General features: G+C 53.9%; 1 protein-coding gene and 1 long non-coding RNA gene across 5 annotated transcripts in view; one reads left to right on the top strand and one right to left on the bottom strand.

Moving 5' to 3' along the window:
* The window catches only part of MACROH2A1 (macroH2A.1 histone), a 68,679-nt gene extending 61,376 nt beyond the window's left edge, over positions 1-7,303 (top strand). For all 4 annotated transcript variants that reach the window (XM_077768672.1, XM_077768670.1, XM_077768671.1 and 1 more), the window contains exon 8: positions 6,543-7,303. In XM_077768672.1, coding sequence (XP_077624798.1) covers positions 6,543-6,708 — 166 coding nt within the window. In that variant the 3' untranslated portion in view covers positions 6,709-7,303. The remainder of the gene's footprint in view (positions 1-6,542) is intronic.
* On the bottom strand, positions 4,759-6,528 carry LOC144235209 (uncharacterized). The gene is made up of 3 exons (XR_013336164.1): positions 6,343-6,528; positions 5,508-5,617; positions 4,759-4,847 (listed from the first exon to the last, which is right to left on the bottom strand). It is a non-coding gene; the product is annotated as an uncharacterized LOC144235209 (long non-coding RNA).
* Positions 7,304-25,242: the final 17,939 nt, after the last annotated feature.

Here is a 25,242-nt window from a genome sequence, read left to right as displayed (position 1 = left end):
AGGCCACACAGGGTGAGGCAAGCCTGAGTGACCATCCTCAACCACCTTGTGTTTATAGAGCCTGCCTCTTTTCACAGCACTTCCCCTCCAAACCCACAAGGAAGAAAGAGTGGAGCTTGCCCTCTCCATCGTGGGCAACCATTGTAATGGTGCCTCCCTCCCTGAACGCTGCCATCACTGGGGTTCCACATCTCAAGTGATCAAGCTAGCCTTGGGCAGGCTTCCTGTCACATGGCACCAGGAGGTCTGCCCAAGCTGCCATGTTCCCGCAGTGTGTGTGAGTGGAGAGGGGCCCTCAGGGCACAAGTGACTGCTCATGCATGCCCTGTATGCTGAGTGCCACTTTACTGCCCAAGTGAGAAGTGTCCAGAGGTATGTGATGACACGTTTTGGTTTGGGGTGCCGTCTACATTTGCAGTCACTGTGCTGCTTCATCCTGTTCTCTTTTGCCAAGAGCCTGTGTTGAACATCACTTTGAAACATCATTTAAATGTCTCTTAAAAGCTAAAAGAGAGAGACCATTGAAAGCCCTTGACTGTCAGAGCAGCTGGTGTAGACACAAGCCACCATCCTTAGGTGGTCAGCACGCCCCCCCTGTAGCTTGAACTTTCCCCAGAACTAGGGAGCTGTGTAATGGGTGCCAGGGTCGATTCCAAACCATTTTTGACAGCTTCCTGCTTCTCCCACCTCCCTTAGAAGGTCTGTTCTTCAGCACTTTGCTGCCGTGTGACCTTTTCTGAATGAGTTAGCCTCTCTGGCCCTGGCCTGCCTTATCAGCTAAGCTAGCAAGGCTCTGGGGACGACCCTTCCCCCCCCAGATGGTCCGAAGGCTCAATTAGTGCTTCAGATGCACTTTGATCTACTCTGATGAAAGGTGCTTCCGAAGAAAGAAGCAATAGAAGCCTTTATTGGAGGTAATAATTTCATATTCTTTCATATGGCTATTGGGAAGCTTTTAATTGAAGCATAAAAGTAATTCTCTACATTTTTCATGGAGTAAGAAGTTTTTAAAAACAATCAATTGAAAGCTTTTAAGAGGGCAGAATGCCAAAGGCCAATACATGTGCACCGCCAGCGGCCCCACATCTGCCAGGCAGACCTTGCCCCATAGAGCCATGTAAACAGCTGCCCTCTCTTTCATGAGCAAAGATTAGGATTACACCAGAGCCGGCCTGTAAATCACAGTGGGTTTTAGGAGGGGAAATAAAACAGCTCGTTTGTGGCATCCAGTGTCTCCGGCATAAAAGGTTGGAATGAAAATAATAGAAACGCAAACATGTTGGCAAGGAGCAGTGGGGTCACTTTCTCTCAGCCAAGGCCCAGCCTGTGGAGGGCCATCCTACCCCTACACCCTCTCCCTGCAGCGCGTAGACCCCCGGGCCAACTGTAAAGCCCCACGGAGGCCAGACCCTGACCTTGGGAGACTGTCCTTGGGCACTGTGGTCACAACGTTTATGGGTACCCCCACTCTCTCAGCTCTGTGTGACTGGCGGCGACCCCTCTCTGGAGGGATGGGAGAGAGGGCATAGGTAGTTTGGGGCTTTGATTAAACTCTGTTGATTTATGAGCTTTTTAAAGGCCAGTTTGGTTTTTTTCAAGCTACCATTTATGGGCCTTCATGGAGTCTCCCCGGGTCTTGTGCTCAACCCTTGATCTGCATTATCTCACAGCAACCCTGCAGGGTGAGCACTGTCATTAATTCCACTCGAAGAAAACAAAACAAAGGAGGTTGAGAGGGGTTAACTGGCTCACCTGAGGTGACGCGGCTTAGACTGGGGAGAGCCCGAGTTTCAGGGCAAGTCCATGGCTTGGCTGCTGGTGACATGGGATGCCTGGAGCCGCTTCCTCGGCAGACCCGGTCTGCTGTCCCCCAGAGGATGGTCCTGCTGCCTGAGCACCCCGTATAGGAGTAGATTTCAGGGAAGCTTGGAAACCCCACCTGGGAAGTCCCTGACCTGCCTGGGCCTAGCTGCCAGCCTCCCTCCACCCCAGGAATGGGCCTTACAAGAGAGAGAAAGGAAGAAACCAAACCAAATGGGGAGAATTGCCTACTAGCCTAAAACCAGAGAGAACTGGAGAGAAGGTTACAGACCACGTGTGGGCTGTGCTCCCAGCTGCTGGCCTGGTCTCTGTTTCTGGAACGAGTGGCCTTCAGGTGGGGCAGCTTGACACAGGCACTTCCTCAAAGCCACACAGAACATGAGAAGATGGAAAGGCCCAGTGGCACCATGAGAGGGAAACCTAATCCGAACAGAAAAGATGACCACACGCTTTCCTAACATCCCCGGGCCTTTCGTGACATGCACCCTACCCACTTCCAAACCACCAAGACCAACAGGTGGACCTGGCCCGCACCACAACCAGAGTCCATGTAGAATCTGCCTTTAATCCTCCTCCACCTTCCAAGGCAAGCTGCCAGTCTGTCTCCTCCCGAAAAACCCTGCCTGGACTTTACCAGCCCCCAGGACGTAGCATGTCCCCCAGGATCCTCCTGTGCCCCTGACTGGCCTGGGCCACGTGGCTCCTGGCTGAGAGTCTGCGTGCCGGTTGTGGCCAGCCCTGCAGGTGTGCTCGCCGATAACAGGGATGCCTGGCCATGCCCCAGCGGAGGTGGGGGCCCGACAGGGCTGGAGGCATGATGATCTCGTCTGTGACGTGCCGCTTATGAACCCAGAACTCCTGCGGTCCAGGGGAATGGAAGGACAGACAACCCCGATGTACCCCTAACCATCACTAAGCAGGCAGACCCAAAGGGAGCGACAGCCCATGTGGTGCCCTTGCCCTAGTCTAGAGAGAAACTGAGGCTGCAGACACTGGGGAAAGGCTGTTCGGACAGCTGAAAGGACTTCAGGGAAGTTCCTAATCGGCTCAAGACCAAAAGGTCAGAGGCTAAGACACTTGCCTGCAGAGTAATTTAAGGCATGTGTTGTAACTGCAGCCCCTAGCAGGCCCTAGGGGCGCTCACATGGGAATATGAGGGGGCACCACCTTGGGGGCAGCAGCATCCTTGGTAGTGGCATCCCGTGTATCCACGTCCAGGAAATTCATGCTTAGAGAGGTTAACGCCCCCGCCCCAGGGCAGCTGGGCTTCAAACACGCATCTAACACTACAAGGGAAGCCCCTGTCCCCTCTTGCTCTACTGTGCTTTGGGGAAGGGGGCATCTGGTCTTCTCCAGAAGGCAGACAAAGGGACTGTCACAGGGTCAGCACGCCTGAGTCNGGGGGGGGGGGGGGGGGGAGGAGGGCCCAGTGACTTGGCCGAGCAGGGATGGCCACTGGGGGCAGCTACAGGGCAGGAACCAGCAGGGACCCCAGCCAGGAAGCCGGGAGGTGAGCGAGCCCCCAGAGGCCAGTGGTGTCCCTGAAGCTGCCTCCCATAGCACGGGGGCACTGTGCTTGCCAGCAGTCACGGCTGACTGGCCATAGCAGACCCCGATGGCTTTCTGGGGGCCTGAGGCTGACATTGTCAGCACAGAAAACAGGCAGTGGCAGCAGCTGTCACCGGGCCTGAGCAGAAGACTGTAGTGCACCACATGAGCCTCTAGAAAGACGCTGCCAGACTGCCTGCTCTACGGATGACTTTACCGGTTGAGGACATTCTGCACATTGTCCTGCTCAACACTCCCAGCCTCCAGCTATAGTAGGTGCCATGCTGACCTACCCCAGTTCCCTGGATGGCAGACGAGACACAGAGGCGGGGCCTGGATGCTAGTTCTGTGCGGCTCTAGGGCCTGAGCCCCTCACTGCCCTGCTGCTCTGCCCGCCCAGGCATCGGTGGCCACCCAGCTGCCCCTGACTTAAGGGCTCCGGGTGTGGCACATAAAGCACTCCCCTGAGAGCACATGCTGCTGTGGTCCATTTTGCTACAAACACCTCTAACCATGGCTATGAGAAAACATTCTGGAGCCCTGAAGACATAAAGAGAGCGATCACCTTGCCCAGTCCTTCCTGGCTGCTTGGGTGGTCCAGAGCAGCTACAGTCGGGTGGCTATGTTTCTTCTTCAGGCCCTGAGAGCCTACGACAGAGGGATGGGTTTGTCAACAGAGGTTTTCCCAAAAACGAATGAAATTCACTTGTACCCAACAACAACCTTGAAAGGGGAGACGAGCCCATGCTCTATTAACATCAGGGCCGGCAGGTCTGGAGACTACAGGCCTAAAGCCTTTGATCCCCATCTTTTCTGCCTCACTTCTAGGTTCTTAGCCTTGGGGCCCACCCTGTGAGCTCAGATTAAAAACTCCTTGCTGGCTCCATCTAGAACACTGGTTCTCAAAGGACGTTCCCTAGACCTGCACAATTCGACCCCCTGGGCAGAGCCCAGCCCTGCATCTGGATAAGCCCTCCGTGATCTTGACGTGGGTACGAAAGGCTCCCTGTCCTGCCGTGGCTTCCGGGAGCTCCCAGAACTCCTGGAGATCTGGCCACTGGCTTTTCTCCCAGGGGTGAAGTTAGAGGCCATAATCTGACAAATCCTCTGGGCAGCAGCTGAGTTTACAGCAGGAATATAAATATTGGCTCTTTGTGAGACACTTAAAAGGGTCCCTTATTCCAGTCACCACCCCCATGGCCCTGAAACAGCATAACCCTCCCCAAAAGCTGGCCCTGGTCCCACTCACAGGACTGGGGCTGGGTGAAGGCAGCCTCTCCACGCTCAGGCACCCACAGTGGGTGTGAGTTGCACTTCCCACAACACGCATGTATACACATGCCCCAAAAAGGAAAGTCGAGTTCTGATTGAGTACTTGCCAACGTGTCTTGTTCCAGACCGCCCATCCTGTGAACATCATCAGGGCAACTCTGTCAGGTGTGGTGAGAACAGCTTCTTCCCCGAATGAGCTTGCAGATCTGAGAGGGGACAGGGTGGGAGGGTGAATGACTTGCCTTGTGGGTCCCCAATTCTCCCCACTTCCAGCAAAACCCTTTGTTCAGCATGGTCCCCACCACCCTCGGTCCCACCCCACCCACTGGGCACCCTTCCTGCCCTGCTGGTAGAGTGCCTGGGGGCTGCTCCAGGGGAGTCAGGGCCAGGCGCCCCCTTCCTTCAGCTGGTACACCTGTGCAGCTTTTCATTCAGCCTCCGAATTCCGCTCTTCACGGGCTGTCCCGTGTGTCCTGGCTGCCCTGGGGGGCACTGTGTGGCTGAAGACCCACCTCCTATGTGAAGGATCGCTCACACCCCACTGTCCCCCAGAGGCCCCTCGGCACAGGCTGGGAATGTGGCCAGGGTGAGGCTCCTTGTCTGCTAAGAATGTGCTTTGCGTCCAAAGCATCCCCAAGTACTAGGGCTCTGTCTTCCAGGTGGGTGAGGCCCTGTTTCATGGAAACCAAGTCATGAGAGTGATTTTGCCCTGTGGCCCTATGATGTGCTTGGTACGGACAACCGGACAGTAAGCGCGGCTCTCCAGAGGGGCCAGCTGAGAGAGTTCAAGACTCACAGGCACTCAGTGAGCTAGGCTCGGCACGTTCTAGGAAAGCCCCCACCTTACACATTGGAAAACCTCTCACCTAGCGGCAAGTACCCCATCGGAAGGAGGGGTGCAGCCTAGGCTGGCAGGCTGATCCAACGTTTAGGATACCCACAGTCCATCGACTCGGGCCTCGGGAATGCTGGAGCGCTGCCAATGATAAAAAAAAAAAAAAAAAGTGAAAAGCTGGCCTCAGCCTCACACCTGATGATCCTTAACTGTACCCCGGGGTCAGGAAGGGATCTGAATCCAGGGCCCCCGGGTCCAAACCCCATGTCCCTTCTGCCAGACAGGGGAAGCTGCTGTGTTCCTGCCCGTTCTGCGTTCCCTGTGTCCCACACCTGCGCTGGGGACCAGGAACAGCCCCAGGCCCCTTGGGCCTCCTTTCAGATTATTGCTGGAGTTTTGAGCCCCTACTTCCAAATTCCCACCTTTTATCTTATGTGGAAGTACGTGTGAATTCACAGCCTTCTGGCCTCAAGATGTGAATGCTGTCTCCTGAGATAAAGAGCCCGCTGGGCCGGGAGTTCTCCCTGCTCCCCCAGCCCCCCACACCCTGGCCTATGGGTGATGCAAGCTGGTGTGTCCCAGGATGCACTCTGGGCCAGCAGCCCCAGCACCTATCAAGTCGAAGGCCCATGTGAAGGGTTTCACTCTCCTTCCCATGTGGCTGAGCCCCAGTCCTCTCCTGGAGAAGCTCCAGCCTCCAGCTGTCCCATGGGCAGGTAATCAAGCCCTGTCCTAGTCACAGTGATGCTTGGAGCAGAAATATGGGAACTCACACTACCCTTGGGAGACCCGACGCGGGAAACTCACATCCCACACATGTGCTGGCTACTTTCAGAAAACCTCTTGGCACATAGTTCTCTGCCCACCTGTCCTTCCCGTGTGGCAGGCGCTGGCCCTTCCCATGCCCGTATGTGAGCAGCCTGAGGACCTTGCGCCCTGTGCGGGCACTGAGGTGTCCCGGGGTGAAGCACAGCACACGGCCCTGAGGGCCCCTGGGAGGGAGGGCGGCCGGCAGGCCCACGGCCAAGGTGGCCTCCTGGTTGCTGAGCTCTCTTCTCTCCTGCAGGAATGGTTTTCCAAAGCAGACGGCAGCTCAGCTGATCCTGAAGGCCATCTCCAGTTACTTCGTGTCAACGATGTCCTCGTCCATCAAAACAGTGTATTTCGTGCTCTTTGACAGCGAGAGTATAGGCATCTACGTACAGGAAATGGCCAAGCTGGACGCCAACTAGGCTGAAGAGCCACAGAACCAGCCTGTGCCGTACCCCCGCCTCCAACCTGAAAGAGAGAGAGAAAAAAAAAATCCCCTTCACTCCTGTTGGGAGGCGGAACCCTTTCATTTCCAGTTTTGCTCATCTAGGGAAAATAAGGTTTTGGTTTCCAGTTTAATTGTTTTTGACCTTCTAAAATGTTTTTACGTTAGCACTGATAGTTGGCATTACTGTTGTTAAGCACTGTGTTCCAGACCGTGTCTGACTTTAGTGTAACCTAGGAGATTTTATAGTTTTATTTTAATGAAATCCTGCTTGACGCAGAGCAGCGGGGAGACCAGTGTCTTCTCCGTGTGGCTGAATCTGGGAAGCCTGTTTTGTAACCGTGTGTCGTGGTGCTTTATCGTACACCCAGTGGCGTTCTTTTTACTATAACGTTCCTTTTTTTCCTCAAGACAAAAGATCATGAATTTGCAGCAGACTTCATTTTTGTTTACTCTTTGTCTTAATGATGGATTTGAAAATGAAAGATTTAAAAGGCAGAACAGAATCTGGTCCTTAATTATATTTGCAATTTGGAATTTGTGTGAATTGATTTAGTAAAAGGTTAAATTGCTGTTGTGACTGGCGTGTTTTGAGTTCCTGTACCCTTGAGGCCTAGGTGGGCTTCTCCTGTCACAGGAGTGGGGGACGAGGGCGGCTGTCCCCCACCCCAGCCCCTGGCCAGAAGGATCACAGGGCCACTGCAGCCTGGACATGGGCATCTCCAGCCCCTGATGACTGCTAGGGGGAGCTCATGTAAGGTTTCCCCGTCCACCCCTGTGACACTCGGGCAAGGGCATTCTCCCCATTTCACAGATGAGGAAGCAGACACACTGAAAGCCATGTGGATGGCAAGTGGTAGACTTGTACCTGAGTCCACATCTTCAGACTCTGAGCCCAGCTCTCTCCTGCCGTCTGCCCCCTCCTGACGGACGGCCTCTCTGGCTCATGGATGGGCCCAGTGCCTCCTGGCCACTTGCCAAACGGAGCTATAGAAGCCTCGAGACGTCTGCGGGAGCCGCATCGGGCCTTTTGTTCCTAGGGGACAGGGTCCCTGCTGCCAAAAACTTTCCAAGGGCACGGTGCCACTCCCAGGGTCCCCGAGATGTGCTCTGGGCTTTGACATGCTTTCTCACAGCCGAGGGGGTTTAGTGATGCAGATTACAGCTGGCCCTTGAACAAAGAGGGGCTTCAGGGCCCCAACTCATGCACAGTTGAAAATCCATATATAATTTTGACTCCCCCAACACTGAACTACTAATAGCCTGCTATTGACTGGGAGCCTTGCCGGTAACATAGCCGATTAACCAGTTTTCTATGTGACGTGTTATTATATGCTGTCCTGCTACCGCAGAGAAAGCTGGAGATCAGCAAATGTTATTAAGAAAAGCAGAGGGAAGACAAAATACATATATGGGCTGTACCACATTTATCAAAACAAACTCCTCGCCTCAGTGGGCCTGTGCGGTTCAAACCGGTCTTGCTCCAGGGTCAGCTGTATTTCCAAAGATCCCAGCTGGACGACAGTGGCTCAACTTTGTGTTTCCCTAAACTCAGCAAAACATGGACACTATTTGCTTCAAAAAGTACGTTTGCCTTCATCTACATTTGCCTAAAATGCACAGAACACTGTTTCTCTCTCTTTAAAAAGAAATAGGCCTGCTTCTAGAACAGACCTTAACCAGGAGAAAATCTGCAGCACACACAGATCAGGGATGAACATAAAGGATCAGTTTTCCTTTCCCAGCTGTGCCTAATGAAATCAAAATAGAAGTCCTAAGCCATCACACAAGCACGCTTCTCAGTGCAAAAGCAACTGCTTCTAACTCACACCTGAAAGACGATTTCTTCCAAGTTTCTCCTCAGAGTAAGGTGTTATTGAAACTTTTACTTTTCCGGGGCTCCTGAGTGGCTTAGTCGGTTAAGCGTCTGACTTTCGCTTAGGTCATGATCTCGTCGCGGTTGGTGGGTTCAAGCCCCGCGTCGGGCTCTGTGCTGACTGCCAGCTCAGAGCCTGGAGCCTGTTTCAGAGTCTGTATCACCCTCTCTCTCTGACCCTCCCCTGCTCACACTCTCTCTCTCTCTCCTAGAAACAAATAAAAATATTAAAAAAAAAAAAAAACCTTACTTTTCCTCCCAAAGAGCTCTACTCAGTCTACAGTCCCTACTTCTTGATTAGAATTTGACAAAAAAAAAAGCAACTTAATTTTGGTCTTTTCAAGATGCATCTTAAAATGTTATCACTTCTAAGGTAGTATCTTCAAAGTGTTTGCTCGGTCAAACCACACAGTGCAGCCATTCACCCAAGAGCCTGCATCTGCAGGTAGAATCTGCAGGTGCAGGGTAATGGGAAATAAACCGTGCTACTGTTAGCTGCACGTAGTGATCATTCGCTGTGGGCCAGGCAGTTTCTGGAGCCCCTTTAGGGGCATAATTTCCTTGTGTCTAAGGGATAATTCTATGGGCAGTTCCTGTTATCAGAGCCATTTTGCAGCTGAGAAAACTGAGGCTGGGAGAAGTTAAGTAACTTCCTAGTGATCACACTGCTAGTAAGTCACAACCAGACTCAGATGCAGAGACGCCAACCACTGTGGTACAGCCTCCCCGCCCCCCGCCCACCATGGCTCACTGCTATCAGCAACAAAAGAGAATCCAGTTCACCATGCTGGGTTGTTTATTTTGTCGTGTTTTTTTTTAATGCTTATTTTTTAGAGACAGAGAGAGAGCTCACAACCGGAAGAGGGGCAGAGAGAGAGAGGAGGAGGAGGACAGAGGATCCAAAGTGGGCTCAGTGCTGAGAGCAGAGACTCAACCAGCTGAGCTACCCAGGCACCCCCCACTGTGGTGACTGAACCTGGAGACTGAAACACAAAAGGAACCGAGGGTTAAAAGGCTTCTAGGTGAATTGCATTTCCTCATGGAGAAGAGACCATAGGAGCGAATCCTGCTATTTAGCGAGAGGCTACCACTAGATGGTGCTAAGAGGACTGGGAAGCCAATCCAGCAAAGGGGGCCAGTTTAGGCTCTTCGTCCAGCACACACAAAAGAATAAGTTGCAGTTGTTGGGATTTGCGTGAATTATTTACCATAATCACCTAAATGTTTCTAAACTTTCACTAATCCAAAGTGCGTCTTGCCCCTGAGATGGGGGCTCATTGAAGAAATACCTCTCAGTGAAAAAGAGCAAAGAGAGCCAGCCAACTGCCTGGGATTCCCATCATGTCTAAACCACCCAGATAGTTTTTAAAACCAGGATCAAAACTTGTTCTCTGATGTCAGCCTCATGTTTACAGGGGAAAAAGAAAACAGCTCATTACTTTAAAGAAAAGTTGGTGTAACTGCAAGGAAAACGTGAAAGGCACACATGCCTCCATTCAGAAGAGCCGTTGCACTTAATGAAATTTACCAAAACTGAAATTATTCTGTAAACTGGGGGCCTTGCAGCCCTGCAATCTGGTGGTAGCACTAGGTAGATAGCAGCCACCCCCACTCCCTGTGCCTGAAGAGCAGCCCTTGCCCTTGGCAGCTGGGCTCTGCCCTCAATAATCCAGACAATTTCCTCCGCGTCCTGCATCTGAGCTCTAACACAGAACAATGGCTCCGACTGGGACCAATGTGACAGTAATAACCACTGTGTGTGTGTGTGTGTGTGTGTGTTCAGCTCTTGGTGCTGAAGCTGGAATGTGACCCCAGTTGTCTGACTCTACAGAGTGCTCCCCATTCTATGTTCTCTGAACCCCTAAAGGTGGCCTCTCCGTTGGTATGTACCCCCAAGTTTTGCCCGTTAGGCAGGCCTTCTTGCCTATTCACATATAGGTCATGTGCAGCCAGCCTTGGCACCATAAACAGAATGAATTAGAAGACAGATGTATAGAAATCTATGTTTAAAGCAATCTAGGGGCCAACGGGATTTACTGGGCACTCAGTATGAATGGGCTCTCAAACTGAGGCAAAGGCAGGTGGGACCCTGCCTCTGTCCAGCACAGAGGGAGACCCAGAGACATGTGTGCTAAATGGGCAGGGACTCGGGAGGGAGCTGTGCGTGCAGCCTCAGCGTTCAGGGAGGGTTTGTACAGCAAATGACATAGACCAGAACTTCATAAGACAGGTTGGAATCTGCTAGGGCCCAGAGAAGAAGGTGACAGATGGTAAGTGGCCACACGGCACACAGGCATGGCAGCCCCAGCCAAGGGAGCTACGGGTCTTCTGGGGGCCAAGAAGCCCAGACCTGCACCCCATGCACAGCCAGGCCAGCTCACCAGCCCAGCCTCTGCTCCCCGGCTCTGTCCCCGGCATGCGGAGCTGTCCATCCGTGCCTGTGCTTCTCTGGCAGAACTCCTCCTGCCTGTTCGGGGTCAGGCGGCTGTGTCTGGTCACAGCTACAGTCTACCCTGACAGAGAGAAGGCAAGAAGGCAGGAGAAAGAAGAAAACGAGATGAGCAGTCATTTCCGTCTCGTCCAGTCACACCCGCCCAATCCTGGTCCCGGTCTCAGGTGCGTGATCCAGCTGGGCCAGTCAGGGCCGGGGCCAGGCAGTCCTCAGGCAGATTCCTTAGGCGTCACTTGGGCTGTGTCACTGGTCGCCCCGAGTGGGCCGGCACTCCCTTCAGAGGCAGTGGGGGCTGGGGAATGGTGCAGACGCTTCCCTTCGTTAGCAACTGTGATGTTTGATTTTCCTGGCCCGGCGCCACCGGCCAGTGTTATCTTGGGAGCTGGCCTCCATGCGGCCTCAGAGGGATCCCCCTGAAAGCACCGGGGTGTGGGAGGAGGGTCCTGGGCCCACCCCGGCTGAGAAGAAAAGGAAACGCTCAATGGCCAGGGGTGAGGCCACCTTTCCTTTGGCATTTCTTCTGTTCATAACCTAACCTGATGTGTTTGCTTCGGGGGGCCCCCAGATATCAAAATAATATCCCATGACCCTCCTGACAGGCGAGGCAATAAAACTGCTCATTAATCCCGGCCCCCATCACGGCCCCGCCATGCTCCTGAGCAAAGGTGTGTAAATAGATTGGCCTTTCCCTGACCCCTAAAAACCAACTCAGCCGGGCGGCTTTGTCAACCCCAGAAAGTGCTTCACAAACGCTCTCTCCATGGAACGCACTGTCCTCATATTCTTCTACCGCCAAAATGACCACAGCCTTCTAGGAGATGAGAACACTCACCCCTCCCACCCCCTCCATACCCATGCTCACACACACCTATGGGGACTCCAGAGCCCCATGTCAGCAGAGCTCAGAAGGGAGGGACATGCGGAGAAACATCCACCTTGAACAGGGGTCATCCCAGACACAAAGAGGCTGACGTGTCTCCTCGGAGAGGCCGTGTTTGCCCTGTGAATGCAGACCTTTGCTAACAGACCCCTTGAGTATGCTTCGAGGGGTCACCCAGACTGCCCTCCAGAGTTGGCTGGGGCCCCCCACCCCGCAGCACGGGGTGGAGGGGAACATCATGGGCCCCGGAGCACACTCCACAGCAATGTAATCATGGAGGAAGAGGCCTCGGAGTGCCCTGAACACTGCCCTGCGTCACAAGGTGAAGATCACTTCCACGGCTGCGGGCTGGGTGACCATACTTTACTGAGGGCAGCCATCTCAGAGTTCTAGAATGACACCCTCCAAAGCTACCACCAGACCCACGACCACAGCATGGGGTAGCCCAGCCCTAGAACACATGGAAACAGGTCCTCTGTGCCATGCAGGTGGAAGTCCCTTCGGGCCAAGCCGGGGGCAGGCGACGGGTCTCAGTGACTTAGAGGTCACACAGCTCCTATTCCCACATACAACCTTCCCATCGATGAGCCCAGCCTCCCAGACTCAGATGCCAGCTGATGGCACGGCCCCTGCTGGGCACCACGGCTGCCCTATCAGGGCCTCCACTCAACCTTCTCAACGCGCCCGCCTTTGCGCTCCAGGCCCAGGCTGGCTGGGAAGGCCGGTATTGCTGTACCCTGAAATGGCAAGGCTTCTGAAGCTTAAGAGAATAAATTAGAGCAGGCTTCGAGCCGGCTCAGCTGCAGCGGATGGGCAAATTGATTTGCTTCCCATCTGGGAGATTAAATTCCACCGCCCAAAATGGCAGCAGGGTAATGAGCTGTCAGTCACACGGTGCGGCGCTGGATTCGGTGCCTAATTGAACCCCGGCAGCTCCTCATTAGGTCTCACGGAGGTCATGCCCATGGTGTCCCACCTGGAGGCAGCCCCCAAAGGCCCGGAGAGAGGTCACCTGGCCCTGGGGCACATCGCAGTTAAGGGAAGTGCCACCCCATGGATAGGCCAACCGCCAGGAACCCTTGTTTACTCACAGCCTCAATTCTGGGCAAATCCAAATGACCAAGGAGATGCTCCCAACTTCCCTTGGGGTGACGTGAAACCCAAGGGACCTCGCTAGGCAGGGAGCCCTCACCTGCACCGTCCTGGGCCTCAAGCGGCCCCAGTCACTCCAGCGCCTCTAGAGGGCAGCACCAGAAACCATCACGCACTCAGCCACAAGACACAAGACGGATGCACACACGCCGCTGTCTCAATGCTCCCAATGGCCTGGGATGATGGCCCAGCGTCTACACCTGCAGAACAGGTAAGGAAAGAGGGACCCAGAGATGTTCAGAAGCTGCCTTCTGCAGATGACGTGGGCCTGGGTCCCGAGAAAGGCAGCTCAGCCTCCCCCCGCCTCACCTTCCCACCTTGGCCCCTCTTTCCACCAGAGTACAGAGTAAACTCATCTCACCTCACTTCCAGGCCACCGCATATGCCAGTGCCTCAGCCTGGAACACACCAATGCCACCTTTTCTTTGTCATCCTGCCCAACCCTCACATCTCTGCTCTGAGACATCCATTTCTCCTCCTTCAGGAAGCCTTCCCTGATTCCCTCTCTGTCTAGGCCAGGTGCCCTGTCTTGGTGTGGCCTGCACACCCACCAGCCACAACGCTGAGCCTCCTGGCTGGCTGTCGACATGGCTGTCTCCCCATCACACAGTGAGTGTCACTCACTCACACATATCCCCTGAGCCCTGTGGACCCAACACTCTGGGCGGGCAGCCATGAGCAAGCAAAGGAAACCCTGCCTTCCGCGAGGCCAGGGAGTGGGGCCTCTGCCCCGCGTGGCACCCTCGGTGTCTTCCCCCCAAGGGCCCAGTGTGAATCACTGCTTGAGCCGAGTCTACCAGGACCTCCGAGGCTAGTCACCAGGCAGAGCGCCTGAGTCAGAGAAGGTGGGGAGAAGATCGGGAAGGACACGGTCGTTCCTGAAACTCCGGCCCTGTACACATCCGCCGGGGGCTCCACCCGGCTGGGTCTCTCGCTTTATGTGGGCACAGGGCGGCTTCAGAGTGAAGTGTGATTGGCCCCGGGCCCCAGCGGGGCACCCTCTCACCACACTCCTAACCACAGCCCAGATCTCAGGGCGGCGGGTGCTTCTGCTTTCTTTGGCTCTCGATTTGAAAAGGGAGTGATCATGGGAGCTTCCTGGCCAGATGCTAAAGCCACACTACCCATCAACAGGGAAAACAGTAGAAAACGTCTGCAGGAGAGACCTCTGACTTGTTGCAGCCAAGAGCGTCTCGCCTGCATGCTCATGGGCCTGGTGCACATACTTTCCAGGCAAGGGTACTGGCCACAGGGCAGGTGTCCTCAGGGGGGCACTAGCACCATTTCCTGATGGCCCAACACACAAGCCCAAGTCAGCAATCTCCTGCTCAGAAACCCAGCCCTAGGACAGGAGGGCCAAGCCCTGCTCTCAGTCCAAGGCCCAGAATCGACCAGCGGAGAGAAGACAAGGGACATATGGTGGCCCCTATGAGTCTCCAACATGCCCCTGACAGGGTGCATGTCTGACCCACTGGCTGCCCAGAAACCACAGCACAGGTGCACAATCACAAGGACACAGGGCCTTCAAGAACCCACCTGCCACTCGCCTGCTTGAGTAGGAAACGGACAGTAGCACAGCCAGCCATGACTGTGCAGAGAGAGGCGGCAGTGGGGGAGTACCCGGTACACTAAGGAGTCTACATGCATTCTCTTGTCACATCCTCCTCATGACCCTGCAAGGTGAACATCATTAGCCCCACGTACTAGGTGAGGGAGTTTGGCTCAGAGAGGTGAAGCTTCTTGGCCAGGCCACACAGCAGAACCAGTCAGAGCAGAGATTCAGAACCAGGAACGGGCAACCCGTGAGGTCGACTCTTCTTCATTCTGTTATGCAGTCACCCCATGGCCTCAACACCATATGGCCCCATTTTACAGATGAGGAAAAGCGAGGAGGAGGTCAGCGGCTTACGCCATGCCACAGTTAGCAAGTGGCATGTCGTGTGCTTCCTGCCTGGCCTCCTGAGTAAAGACTGAGACTCCAGTGGAGCCTCAACTGACACAGGGACCAGCCCCACGCTCTGCTCCTTTGCAGGCTGGGGACCTGGCCGGGGCCTTCCAGTAATTAGCGGGCTCTTGTTAAGACCCAGTCGCGCCGCTCTTGGGCCAGGAATTGTTTTTGTTCCCGTGCGGAGGCCCTCGCAGGAAGGCCAGGCGCACGTGCGCAGCCCCATAAATCCAGCCGGCGTCGCTCATTACAACGTTCTGCTTCACGACTCCGCCGGCCCCAGCCTGCCCGGGCCTCGCCGGCCCCGGGCCTCCTTGCAGGCAAGCTCGGCTGCCCCGTGCCGCCCGCAGCCTCAGACATGAGCTCATCCAGCGCGCGGCATGTGAGGAAGTGGCCGGGCGGTGCTCTCGGCAGCAAGGGGACAATGTGCCTATTAAGGCTGTCAGCTGTCAGCCCCCCAACCAGTGCACCCCAGCCCGCTGAGGCAGGACCACCCCACTCAGGGCCCTGCCCTCACTCCAGTTCGTGGGGATGGGCCCTGCGGTGTGGCCTATCTGCTCTGAGAGCGGCCACAGAAAGTCGAAGCAGGGCAGGGAGGGCTTGGGGGCTAGGAGGAGAGATCTTCAGGGACCAGGAGGCCCTGAGCACTGTCCTGCCTGCCGGTGGGATGACCGGCTCTCTGTGGCATCTGGGCAGGTCCCCTGGCCCCTCTGAGCCTTCACTCTCGCAGCTATAAATGGGAAAAGACTCTGTGCTCTGGCTGGGAAACCACTGCTCTGCAGCCCGTGACCTTGAGCCGCACTTTGGCATTCTGTCAGTACGAGACCTGGCTGGTCTTCTGTCTGTGGTCTGAGGAATGGGAAAGGGAGGAGGAGTGAGGCAAGTCACCCCACCTCTTGAGGGTTGTGGTGTCATCTGTAAAATAGAGTTGGCAACACAGTGTCAGGGCCAAATACTTCAATAAATGTCGACTATTTCTTACTATTGCTCTGATTCCCATCAAGGTTAGAAGCCATGCACCTGTCGTGGCCAGAATCCAAACTGTGGCCGTGGGCAGTGTTTAAGAGTAGCCAGTTCATCTTTATGTGGGCCAAGTTTAAGGGAATCTGGCCAGGCGGTTATCAATTCCATGTGTAACCCAAACCTTATTATTTATTACTCCAGCTGGAAGTGCTGGAGTAATATTAGTGAACTCTTCTCCATCTAGTGCTTAACACAGCTCAGAGAAGAGCTAGGCAGTGTCCAGTTTGGAGGGAACCTTCGAGAACCATCCTGACCAATATGGTAGACGTTAACCACATGAGGCTATTGAAATTAAAGTTACGCACGATTAAAATTCAGTGTCTCATTTTTAGTCATCACAGTTCAAGTCCTCAGTGGGTGGGTGGACGCATGTGGGTAGTGGCTACTGTATTGAGCAACGCTGTTCTAGAACCTTAGTTTGTGGAGCTCTTCAGAGTGACACTACAAGCTTTTCATGCCATTTAATTTGGCATCTGGGGCAAAAGCCATGGCCAGGGCATTTCCACCACCGAACGGTTCTATGCTACCGATAGCGATAAAGACAGTGATTGATAACCAAGGTGGTAGAAACAATAATATCCACACACTGAACATTTCTGTGCTCCAGGCACTGTGATGGGTACCTCACACTCATTGTATTAAACTCCCCGCCCCCCAAATACTCTCCAGTTTGGGACTTATCCCTACAGAACCCACACTAACCTCCTTCTAGGCTTTGACTAGATGTACACTCAGAGGGTAACTGTTCTTTTCAAAGGTATCTGTCCCCTTCCTGCCTTTCACTTAGCTTCGAACACTTCCTGCTCTGAGAAGAAGCTCAAACCTGTCAGAGACTAGGCCAAGGCTAACGCTTACCCTTGGGTGCTGTGTGAAATACCTTGAGCTGGACAGGCCTGTGAAGGCTGCTGCTGACCACTGGGCCCCCCTCATCCCATCAACCACCCCCAGTGCCCAGAAGGACCTGCTGCCTGGGCCCAGGCGCCATGTGGGGAGACCATGGACGGAGGCCCTCGCTCTGCTGCCAAACCTCTTTGGACAGCACCACCCAATGCTGTTGGGTTTCAGGGGGACAGCCCAGGGTGTGTGCCAGTGAGCAGTGAACAGAATACACGGAGACACAGAGAGCGGGACAGAGTGGCTGGCCAGGCCCTGGGAGTGGGCCCCAGCACATGCATTCACTCTCCCTTCCATTAGCTGTCCGCTGAACAAAGGAGTGCCTTCTGCAGATCGGGTCCCTCTGGGCCACAAAGCACCTCTGCCACCATTCCCAAATGCCTCTCTCTCAGTGTAGCCTCACGACAATCCCGAGAGGCAGGCAGGCACAGCAAAGTGAGCAGCCTCCCCCTCCCCTCCAGGTTGACAGAGAAACAACCCGAGAAACAAAAGCAATTTCCCCAAGGCTGCAGACTGCACCGCCCCCCATCCCCCCACCGCCACCAAGGCTGGACCACAGGGCTCATCACTTGATTACCCAGTCACACTATAAAGGGAGCATTTTACATGGACAGGGCATGCCGTGGGATCTGTGGCTCTCGTGGCCACACCATGACACCAGAGGTATAAGTCCATCCTGCACCTCCACCCTCTCCTGCACCCCAGCAGGCTATGCAAGGATCCAAGTCACCAGGGCCGGTGATCAGGAAGCTCACTTAACCAGACTGTGGGGATTGTGGGACACTTCCTCCCGTGCACTTGACAGAGACCCTGGGATCTCAGGCATACCCCCTGGCCCTGGGCAAGGCCAGCTCTCTTGCTGTTGCACCCCAGAGAGCCATGCAGGCCAGCCAGCTTTCACCAGGGACACACCAGAAACAGAATGCTCAGGCAACCCCCTCCCCCAGACCCCGCTGCCCACTGGTGTGGGTCCGCTACAGTCGTATGAGCCAAGCTTGGGTTTCTAGGCTTCAAGGTGAAGCAACATCCGAAATGGGCTCACACCTCTGTGAAGGCGGGGGGATGGACTACACCATCCCTAAGGTCTGATCCTACGTTTGTCTTGCTCGAGCCCTAGGACTCCAGTTTAAGAGCCTTTTTATAGACTCCTATAAAGGAGAAAGTGAACTTTTAACATGTTTGCACTCCGCTAAGTCAATACGCATAAAAGGGACAAGAGCAGAGCGTCCTCTGCCCAGATGTGGGCCAGCAGGGCGGGCGGGCAGCGTCAGGGCCATCCTGGCCCCCACGGACACTGGCAGCCACTTCTCCTCTCTGTGGGCCTGCTGCATGGCCCCCCATCAGCAGGCGGCCGTCCACCAGGAACGTGCGCGGGCACTAATGAAGCCGGAAAGCCTTGCCTGGCAGGGCTAATGGGTGGCTCCTGCCCTTACTCAGCCGAGACGGCCCCCCAGACGCACGGTTTTCATGGGAAGATTGAGAGGAGCAGAAGTGCGGAAGCTGTAAAGTTTTACTGGGAATTCTCAACCATCCTCCCTTGGCCCCGACACCCACGCTGCCCTTCATTTTTAAGAGAGCTTCCTTTCCGCTTTGAACTCACTCCTTAAATATTAAGCAGTCCTGTGCCTGCCTCCAGGAGCTAGGATCTGGGCTCGAACTCTAAGCATGCCTCCCTGCCCAGGAGGAAGAGGAGGAGGCTGCTCCGGCACCCGGGAGGGCCCTCTCCTGCCCGGCCACACCCTGGACCAATTCCCAAGGAGGCCATCTGCCTGCCCACCATCAGGCCAAGGTCACAGGAATCCAGATTTCATGCACGAGACCTGACATGCTCCTTGGGATCAGGTTTATAGACAACGCACATGGCTCTCTTCTCTTTGTTCATTCATTTGTACTCATTGAGCACCTACTGTGTGCAGGCCCTTCCAAGGGCGGGAATTATCTCAGTGGTTAAGAGAGAGGACATATGACTGGGGCGCCTGGTTAGAAGTCAGTCGGTGAAACGTCCAACTTCGCTCAGGCCATGATCTCGCGGTTCCTGAGTTCAAGCGCTGACAGTGTAGAGCCTGCTTAGATTCTCTGTCTCCCTCTCTCTCTACCCCTCCCCTACCCACTCTCTCTCAAAAACAAATAAATAAACAATAAAAAGAGAAAGAAAGGACATTGAGTGCACTTCCAGATTTCGAGTCCCAGCTGTGTCTCTCACCAGCTATGGTTGTGGGGGAGTCACTTGGCCTGAGTCTACAACTTGTCTATAAAATAGGAACAATACTAACCCCCTCACACCCCCACCATGAGGTCACTGTGATTGCTACATGTCATGCCACATTTGCCCCAGCACATGGCAAGCACTCAATGAATGGTAGCTTAGCACCCTGACAGCTCTGTGAGGCAGATCCCATTCTCCCCTTTCGGAGAACAAGGGACCCGAAAAGGTTAAACAATTTACCCAAGGTCACATAGGAAAGAGGACCAGAACCAGATTCAAACCCAGCTCTTCGAAACTCCAGGTCCACAACCATAAATGCTGTCATGCAAAGCCCCTCCAGGCACGGGAGGAAAGTGGGCCCCCTGAATCAGTGAGAAAAACTCAGGGTCAAGAAACCCACCTACAATTTTGTCATCAGCCAATCTACAAAGGCATTATTTTAATTTCCACATCACGGTTTAGTGTGGTTTCTTCGTGTGAGTGAGTTATGGCAGAGAGAGGGTGGAATTATAATGTTTCCAGTGCTCAGGGGAATTGGTTTAGTGCATGGGGACAACTTACTATCTGCTGGAGGAAAGCCAATGCTCACTCCACGGGCAGTTAGTAATTGTGGCTCTCGAGAAGCCAGTCCCTGCAGCATCCGGGCCGGGACAGGCCAGGCTGATGGGATACCCCCTGGCACCCCTCGGGGAGGGGTGGGGCGGGGAGGGACTGCAGACTGGCATCTAGTTCTCTGTCACATCCTGGTCTGGAATGATCGGGCCAAGTGGTATCTCTTTGCAAATTCTGAGGGCTGTCTGCTAACTACCCCTGTGGAATTCTTTCTTCTAAGAGGGTTTTTTTGGTGTTTTTTTTTTTAATCATTCACAAAACAGTTTCTGTTTCTGAATGGATCGAGGACTCCTCAGTGTGAAGTCCTGCAAAACTCACAGCGATGTTGAAGCCTGCCATCAACGAACAGGACAAGTCAGGAGTGGATGGACCCCCGGGACGTGTGTAGGTGGGAGGCGGGGAAACCGAGGACCAGGTACAGAGGGTCTGCTCAAGAGCCAGGGACCAGTCTCGTGTCCATGCTGGAAACTAAGCAGCACTGTCTCGGTCCTTCTGCCTTTTCGTCTTTGCTCCAGCCTCCTTTATAACAACCTCGAAATACCTAAAGCCCGTGGTAGTTGTCTGTGCTAAATTCCTCTTTGCATAAAGAGCCAATTTGTTTTTCTAAGCTGTTAAAAGGTCCAGGGATGTGCAAGCCAATCAGGTTTTGGGAGGAGGCCCCGTATGGGCAAAGGCTGACCTTTCGTGGAAGATTCCTGAGGCCTTAAATAAAGCAGCACCCCAAAGCTGTTTGCCTCCATCCTCAGCCGGTCTCGTCCATCCCCACAACCTGACAGTTCCTCTCAGCAAAGCCCGCTGTAGGCTCACGCCTGTAAGCCGTGGCGACAACGGTTAAGCGCTTGCTCTCGGAGTACACCAAAGCCGAAGGTGTTTCTGGAAAAAGCTCACAGATCCCATGGCCATGTTCACTTTCTATACAGCCATGACGGTGCAGTGGGCTCTCCCTGTGGTTCCCTGACGGCACTTGAAACCCATCTCTCGGCTGGCAGTCTCCTTTCTGGGAGCTTCTGTACTCCAGAGCACAGACCCAGAGCCAGAGGTTACCGAAGAGAGCAACCAACGGGAGGGAAAGTGTTGTCAGAAAGCTCACAGTCGTGACTCCACAGGAAAGAAGGTGCGTGGAATGGCAGTTGCCATGTCACGGGTGACTGACTACGCACCCTTCTCTTTGCTGCTAATATGCTGTTTGATGTAACCCTGAAGGAAATGCGTGCTCCTGAGGACACGCCAGCTAAGGACACAGCCACTCATGAAGTTCTGCTAAAGAGGGGTGGCCTGGGGCCCCACTTGAGTGACATGAGGGACGAGGTGGGAGGCAGAGCTCTGGGGTGGGTCTACGACACACCTTGCACTCACCACCTCTGGCGCCAAACCTCAGGTCTTAGTGTATTAGTTTCCCACTGCTGCTATATAACAAATGACCATGAACTTAGTGGCTTGAAACAACACAAGTTATCTTACGGTTCTGGGGGTCACAAGTCCTAATTGTGTCTCACTATACAAAAAAAATCAAGGCGTCACCAAGCTGTGTTCCTTCTAGAGGCCTGAGGGGAGAATCTGTTTTCTCCTTGCCATCTGCAGCTTCCCAAGGCTGCCCACATCCTTGGGCTTGTACCTCTCCTCCCTCTATAAAGCCAGCTGCCAAGTAGCATCTTCTAACTTCTCTCTGCCTCCTTCTGACCTGTGCTTCTGTAGTCATGTCTCCGTTTCTGATTCTGACACTGTGCCTCCCTCTCTGACTTCCAAGAGTGAGAATACTTGTGAATACACTGAGCCCAGCAGGATACTCAGGGGAGGCTCGCCATCCCCAAACCCTTAAGTGAATGGCACCTGGCAGGTCATGCGTGCCATGCAAGGGAACACATGTTCCCAGGGTCTGGGGATCAGGATGTGGACATCTTTGGGGGGGGAGGACTCTATTGACGAGAGCGTCTTCACAGACCTTCAGGACATAAGCACTCCTCATATCAACAGAAACAGCAAGGTGAGCGGTCATTATCAGGAAAGGATTAACAAAATCTGTGTCATCAAGGGAAGGCAATCCAATCAATGGTGCATGGCTTTTCCTACAAAGGTCTCGGTACACCTAGTGTCACCTGATGATTGTGACTGTGATGGCACCTTCTGGTCCAGGAGACACAAAGTCCCCTTCCCATGGCTGGGTGGGCCCCAGGGTCCAGGACACCCTCAGCCACTGCCCACCAGACAGTGTGCCCCACACAGACCTTTCATAGCACCACCTGAGGAAGCTTCAAAAACAAGGCTCCCGCCACTTGGTTTTTGAGGCCGTTTTTTATCCTGCGAATTATTATTTTTTTTAATATTTATTTATTTTTGAGAGAGACACACAGATAGACTGTGAGCAGGGGAGGGGTAAAGACAGAGGGAGACACAGAGTCCGAAGCAGGTTCCAGGCTCTGAGCTGGCAACACAGAGCCCCACACGGGGATCAAACCCCCAAATTGCAAGATTGTGACCTGAGTCGAAGTTGGATGCTTTACCGACTCATCTACCGGGGCATCCCCATCCTGCAAATTCTTAGCAGCCGGTGAAATGGGGGCAGTGCAGAGCCAAAGAGGGCTCAGGGACAGGCTCTGGACAGCCCCCAGTCACAACTATACACTGCAGCTCCCATAGGACACACACAGGGTGCTGGCTGAGAACAGGGCTCCGGAGCCCAGACACCCAGGTTCAGCCCCTACCTTTGCAGCTGACTGAGCCCGCAGGCCCCAACACAACCACAGTCATAGGCACTCTGCAGCCTAGAGAATGGCCAGCTATCCTTTCCCAAACAGCGAGCTTGCTGGCTTTCTCCTAATTCTTTTTGGGGTCCTGGAGTGCCTGCCTTCTCTCCCAATTCCCAGCCCCAGGAACTCAGGTCACTTCAGGTTAAGAAAGGCCCTTGCAAGGGCGCCTGAGTGACTCAGTCAGTTGAGGGACCATCTTCAGCTCAGGTCATGATCTCGTGGTTGGGAGTTTGAGCCCTGCATCAGGCTCTGTGCTAAGAGCTCAGAGTCTGGAACCTGCTTTGGAATCTGTGTGTCCCTCTCACTCTCTGCCCCTCCCCCATCCATGCTCTGTCTCTCTCTCTCTCAAAACTACAGAAATGTTAAAAAAAAATTTTTTTAAAGAAAAAAGAATTATAAGCTGGGGTCCACCCTCTGGAACATTTCATGAGAAGAATGTGCCCTCGAAAGCAGGTACCCTTCAACCTAGGGCTCAACAAGCACAACAACCTGAATCTAACTCACAGCCTGGAGGAGAAGGGATGACATACAGAACCCTGAGTAAAAGAATATTTTTGTCGTAAGCCACTGGAGCTACTGGGAGTTATTTTTGCTGTACAAAGTAAAAGAGAAATCTGCATCTAGAGGTGGAGTGCTATGCCAACCTACAACATGGCGCCTGGCTTTGGCACTGGGTAGCCAGTGGTAAGGGAACCTAAAGAAGGCTAGAAAAATGGCACCTGGGTTACATGGCAGAAAAAGTGGCGCCCAGGAGATGTGGGAAGATGAATGGAGACACCTCACGTATTTGTGGTTTTGGGTGGAGAATTGGCAGAGAAGATGATCCCTCACGGGAGCTGACGTGACTGTCAGCAGTTCAAAGGGCGCTACAAGAAAGAAATGAGCACAGAAAGAAACCTATCAGTTCACAAGCAGAAGGGACAGGTCCTGAAGTCCCTAGGTTTCCAGAGTGGTGAGACGGAGTGGTTGGCCCCCCAAATTGAGGACATGGCCATGAAGATGCAGATTCAGTCAAAAACCCATTCAAGGCCATGGCCCCTGAACTCTCAGGATGGAGATCAAATCACAGTTGAGGCCAGACACAACCTGTGTTAAAACCCGACTGGAAGAAGGTCCTCCCTGCGAGGTTAAGGGCAAAATCAGGCTTTCCTCTCATGGAAACCTGATTACAGCAGAACACCTATAATTAAGGGGGGAGAAACAGAGGCAAAGACAGAGAGAAGGGAGGGAGAAAGGAGAGAGAGACAGGGAGGGAAGGGTAGACCTCAAAAGAATTGTGGGTCTGGCTTTTGGCATACGCAGCTGGGGCTCCAAACACTTTAAAAGGAACTTAATAAAATATTAAAAATACAATAAAACCAAATACATCTTAAAGGCTCTCATGCATGGGCCACATAGGCAGACCCTCCTCGGCTCATGATGGTCGTGCCTTGGAAAAAAAGCACCTTCCATATGAGGCAAGCTGGCTTCTGGGGCCTTCCTGGCCTGGCAGACCCCTCGTACCATCCCCAAGAGGGCATGCAGGCCCAGCCAAAACCAAACTGTGCCGAGCAGGGGCATGCCGGACCCTATCAGAAAACTCCCTGGCCAGACAACCCATCCCTTTTTGAATGACCCTCTCCAAGTGGACAAGGCCCGATTTCCCTCCACCCTTGGCTGGCCAAGGTTGATCCAAGGACAGTGGCCAACATCAACAGCACATGAAAATGAGTCCAGAAACCGAATTTCCAGCTCCAGGATGATGACCGTCTATTTGCGTGTGGTAAACCAAGCTTCCTGGGACAGCTTCCCGGAGCCCGGGGCCATCTGTCCCGCCCATACCCCCGAGCCCAAAGGTGCCACTGGCAGTGTGGTGTCCAAAGATGACAGTTGTCTTGGGGATGTGCCCTCACAACGACCCCCCCACCCCCGCCCAGGCCCCAAGAAGGAAGGACAAACACAGCTCTGGGGCTCCGAGTGGCCTGGCCAGGATGGAAATGCAGAGGCTCGCAGGATATGCGGACCAGCAAGGGAAGGAACAGGAAATGGTCTCAGCCTGGACATGTGATGGGCCACAACTCGGCTCATAACAGCAAAGAATCATTGGCTGGTGTTTCCCTGGATGGCACCCCAGAAGTCACCCTTGCGAGTGGCTACTGACGGTTACTATACTCTGCACATGGTGCTGCCCCATCTACTAACATGGGGCAACCACTGGGCTCCAAGGCTGACCCCTCATTCTCGCGGTGATCTGTCAAGCAACCCTCCTACAAGGAAAGAAAGCAGACATCTTCCCAAACCAAAGGAGGTCACAACCAATCCTCAGGCAATCTCACCCCTGCAGAATAGTTTCGGAGCTACAAAATAGGCTGCAAGGACTCTGAGCAGACAAGAGTGGACACAACACCCATGCACGGAAGACCTGCCCTGTCCCTATACCACAAGTCCCTCAGAGCCAGGGACGCGGCCCCTAATAACTTGATCCGGTGGCAACCCAGCCAGGGCAGACAGCGTAGGACAGGCAGGAGCACCTGTAGGTGGCACATTGGCAACAGCAGACGGGGACAGCTGCTCACTGCCAGTGAGGACCCAGAGAGAAAGCATGCACAACTGCACAGATGGAAAGAAACTTGACAAAAAGTAGCCTGTGACCATTCAGAAGCTAATAGTGCTTCACGTATGAGTAAGTTCTGAATTAGAGCAAAGGATGAGGCCTGGCACATCATCACACGCAAATGTATTTTA

This window comes from Crocuta crocuta, unplaced genomic scaffold, assembly GCF_008692635.1.
Source record: "Crocuta crocuta isolate KB4526 unplaced genomic scaffold, BGI_CrCroc_1.0 scaffold64, whole genome shotgun sequence".
In the NCBI taxonomy this organism is placed as follows: domain Eukaryota; kingdom Metazoa; phylum Chordata; class Mammalia; order Carnivora; family Hyaenidae; genus Crocuta; species Crocuta crocuta.
The sequence above is the reverse complement of the archived record's forward strand: the minus strand, read 5'-3'. Positions and strand labels throughout refer to the sequence as shown.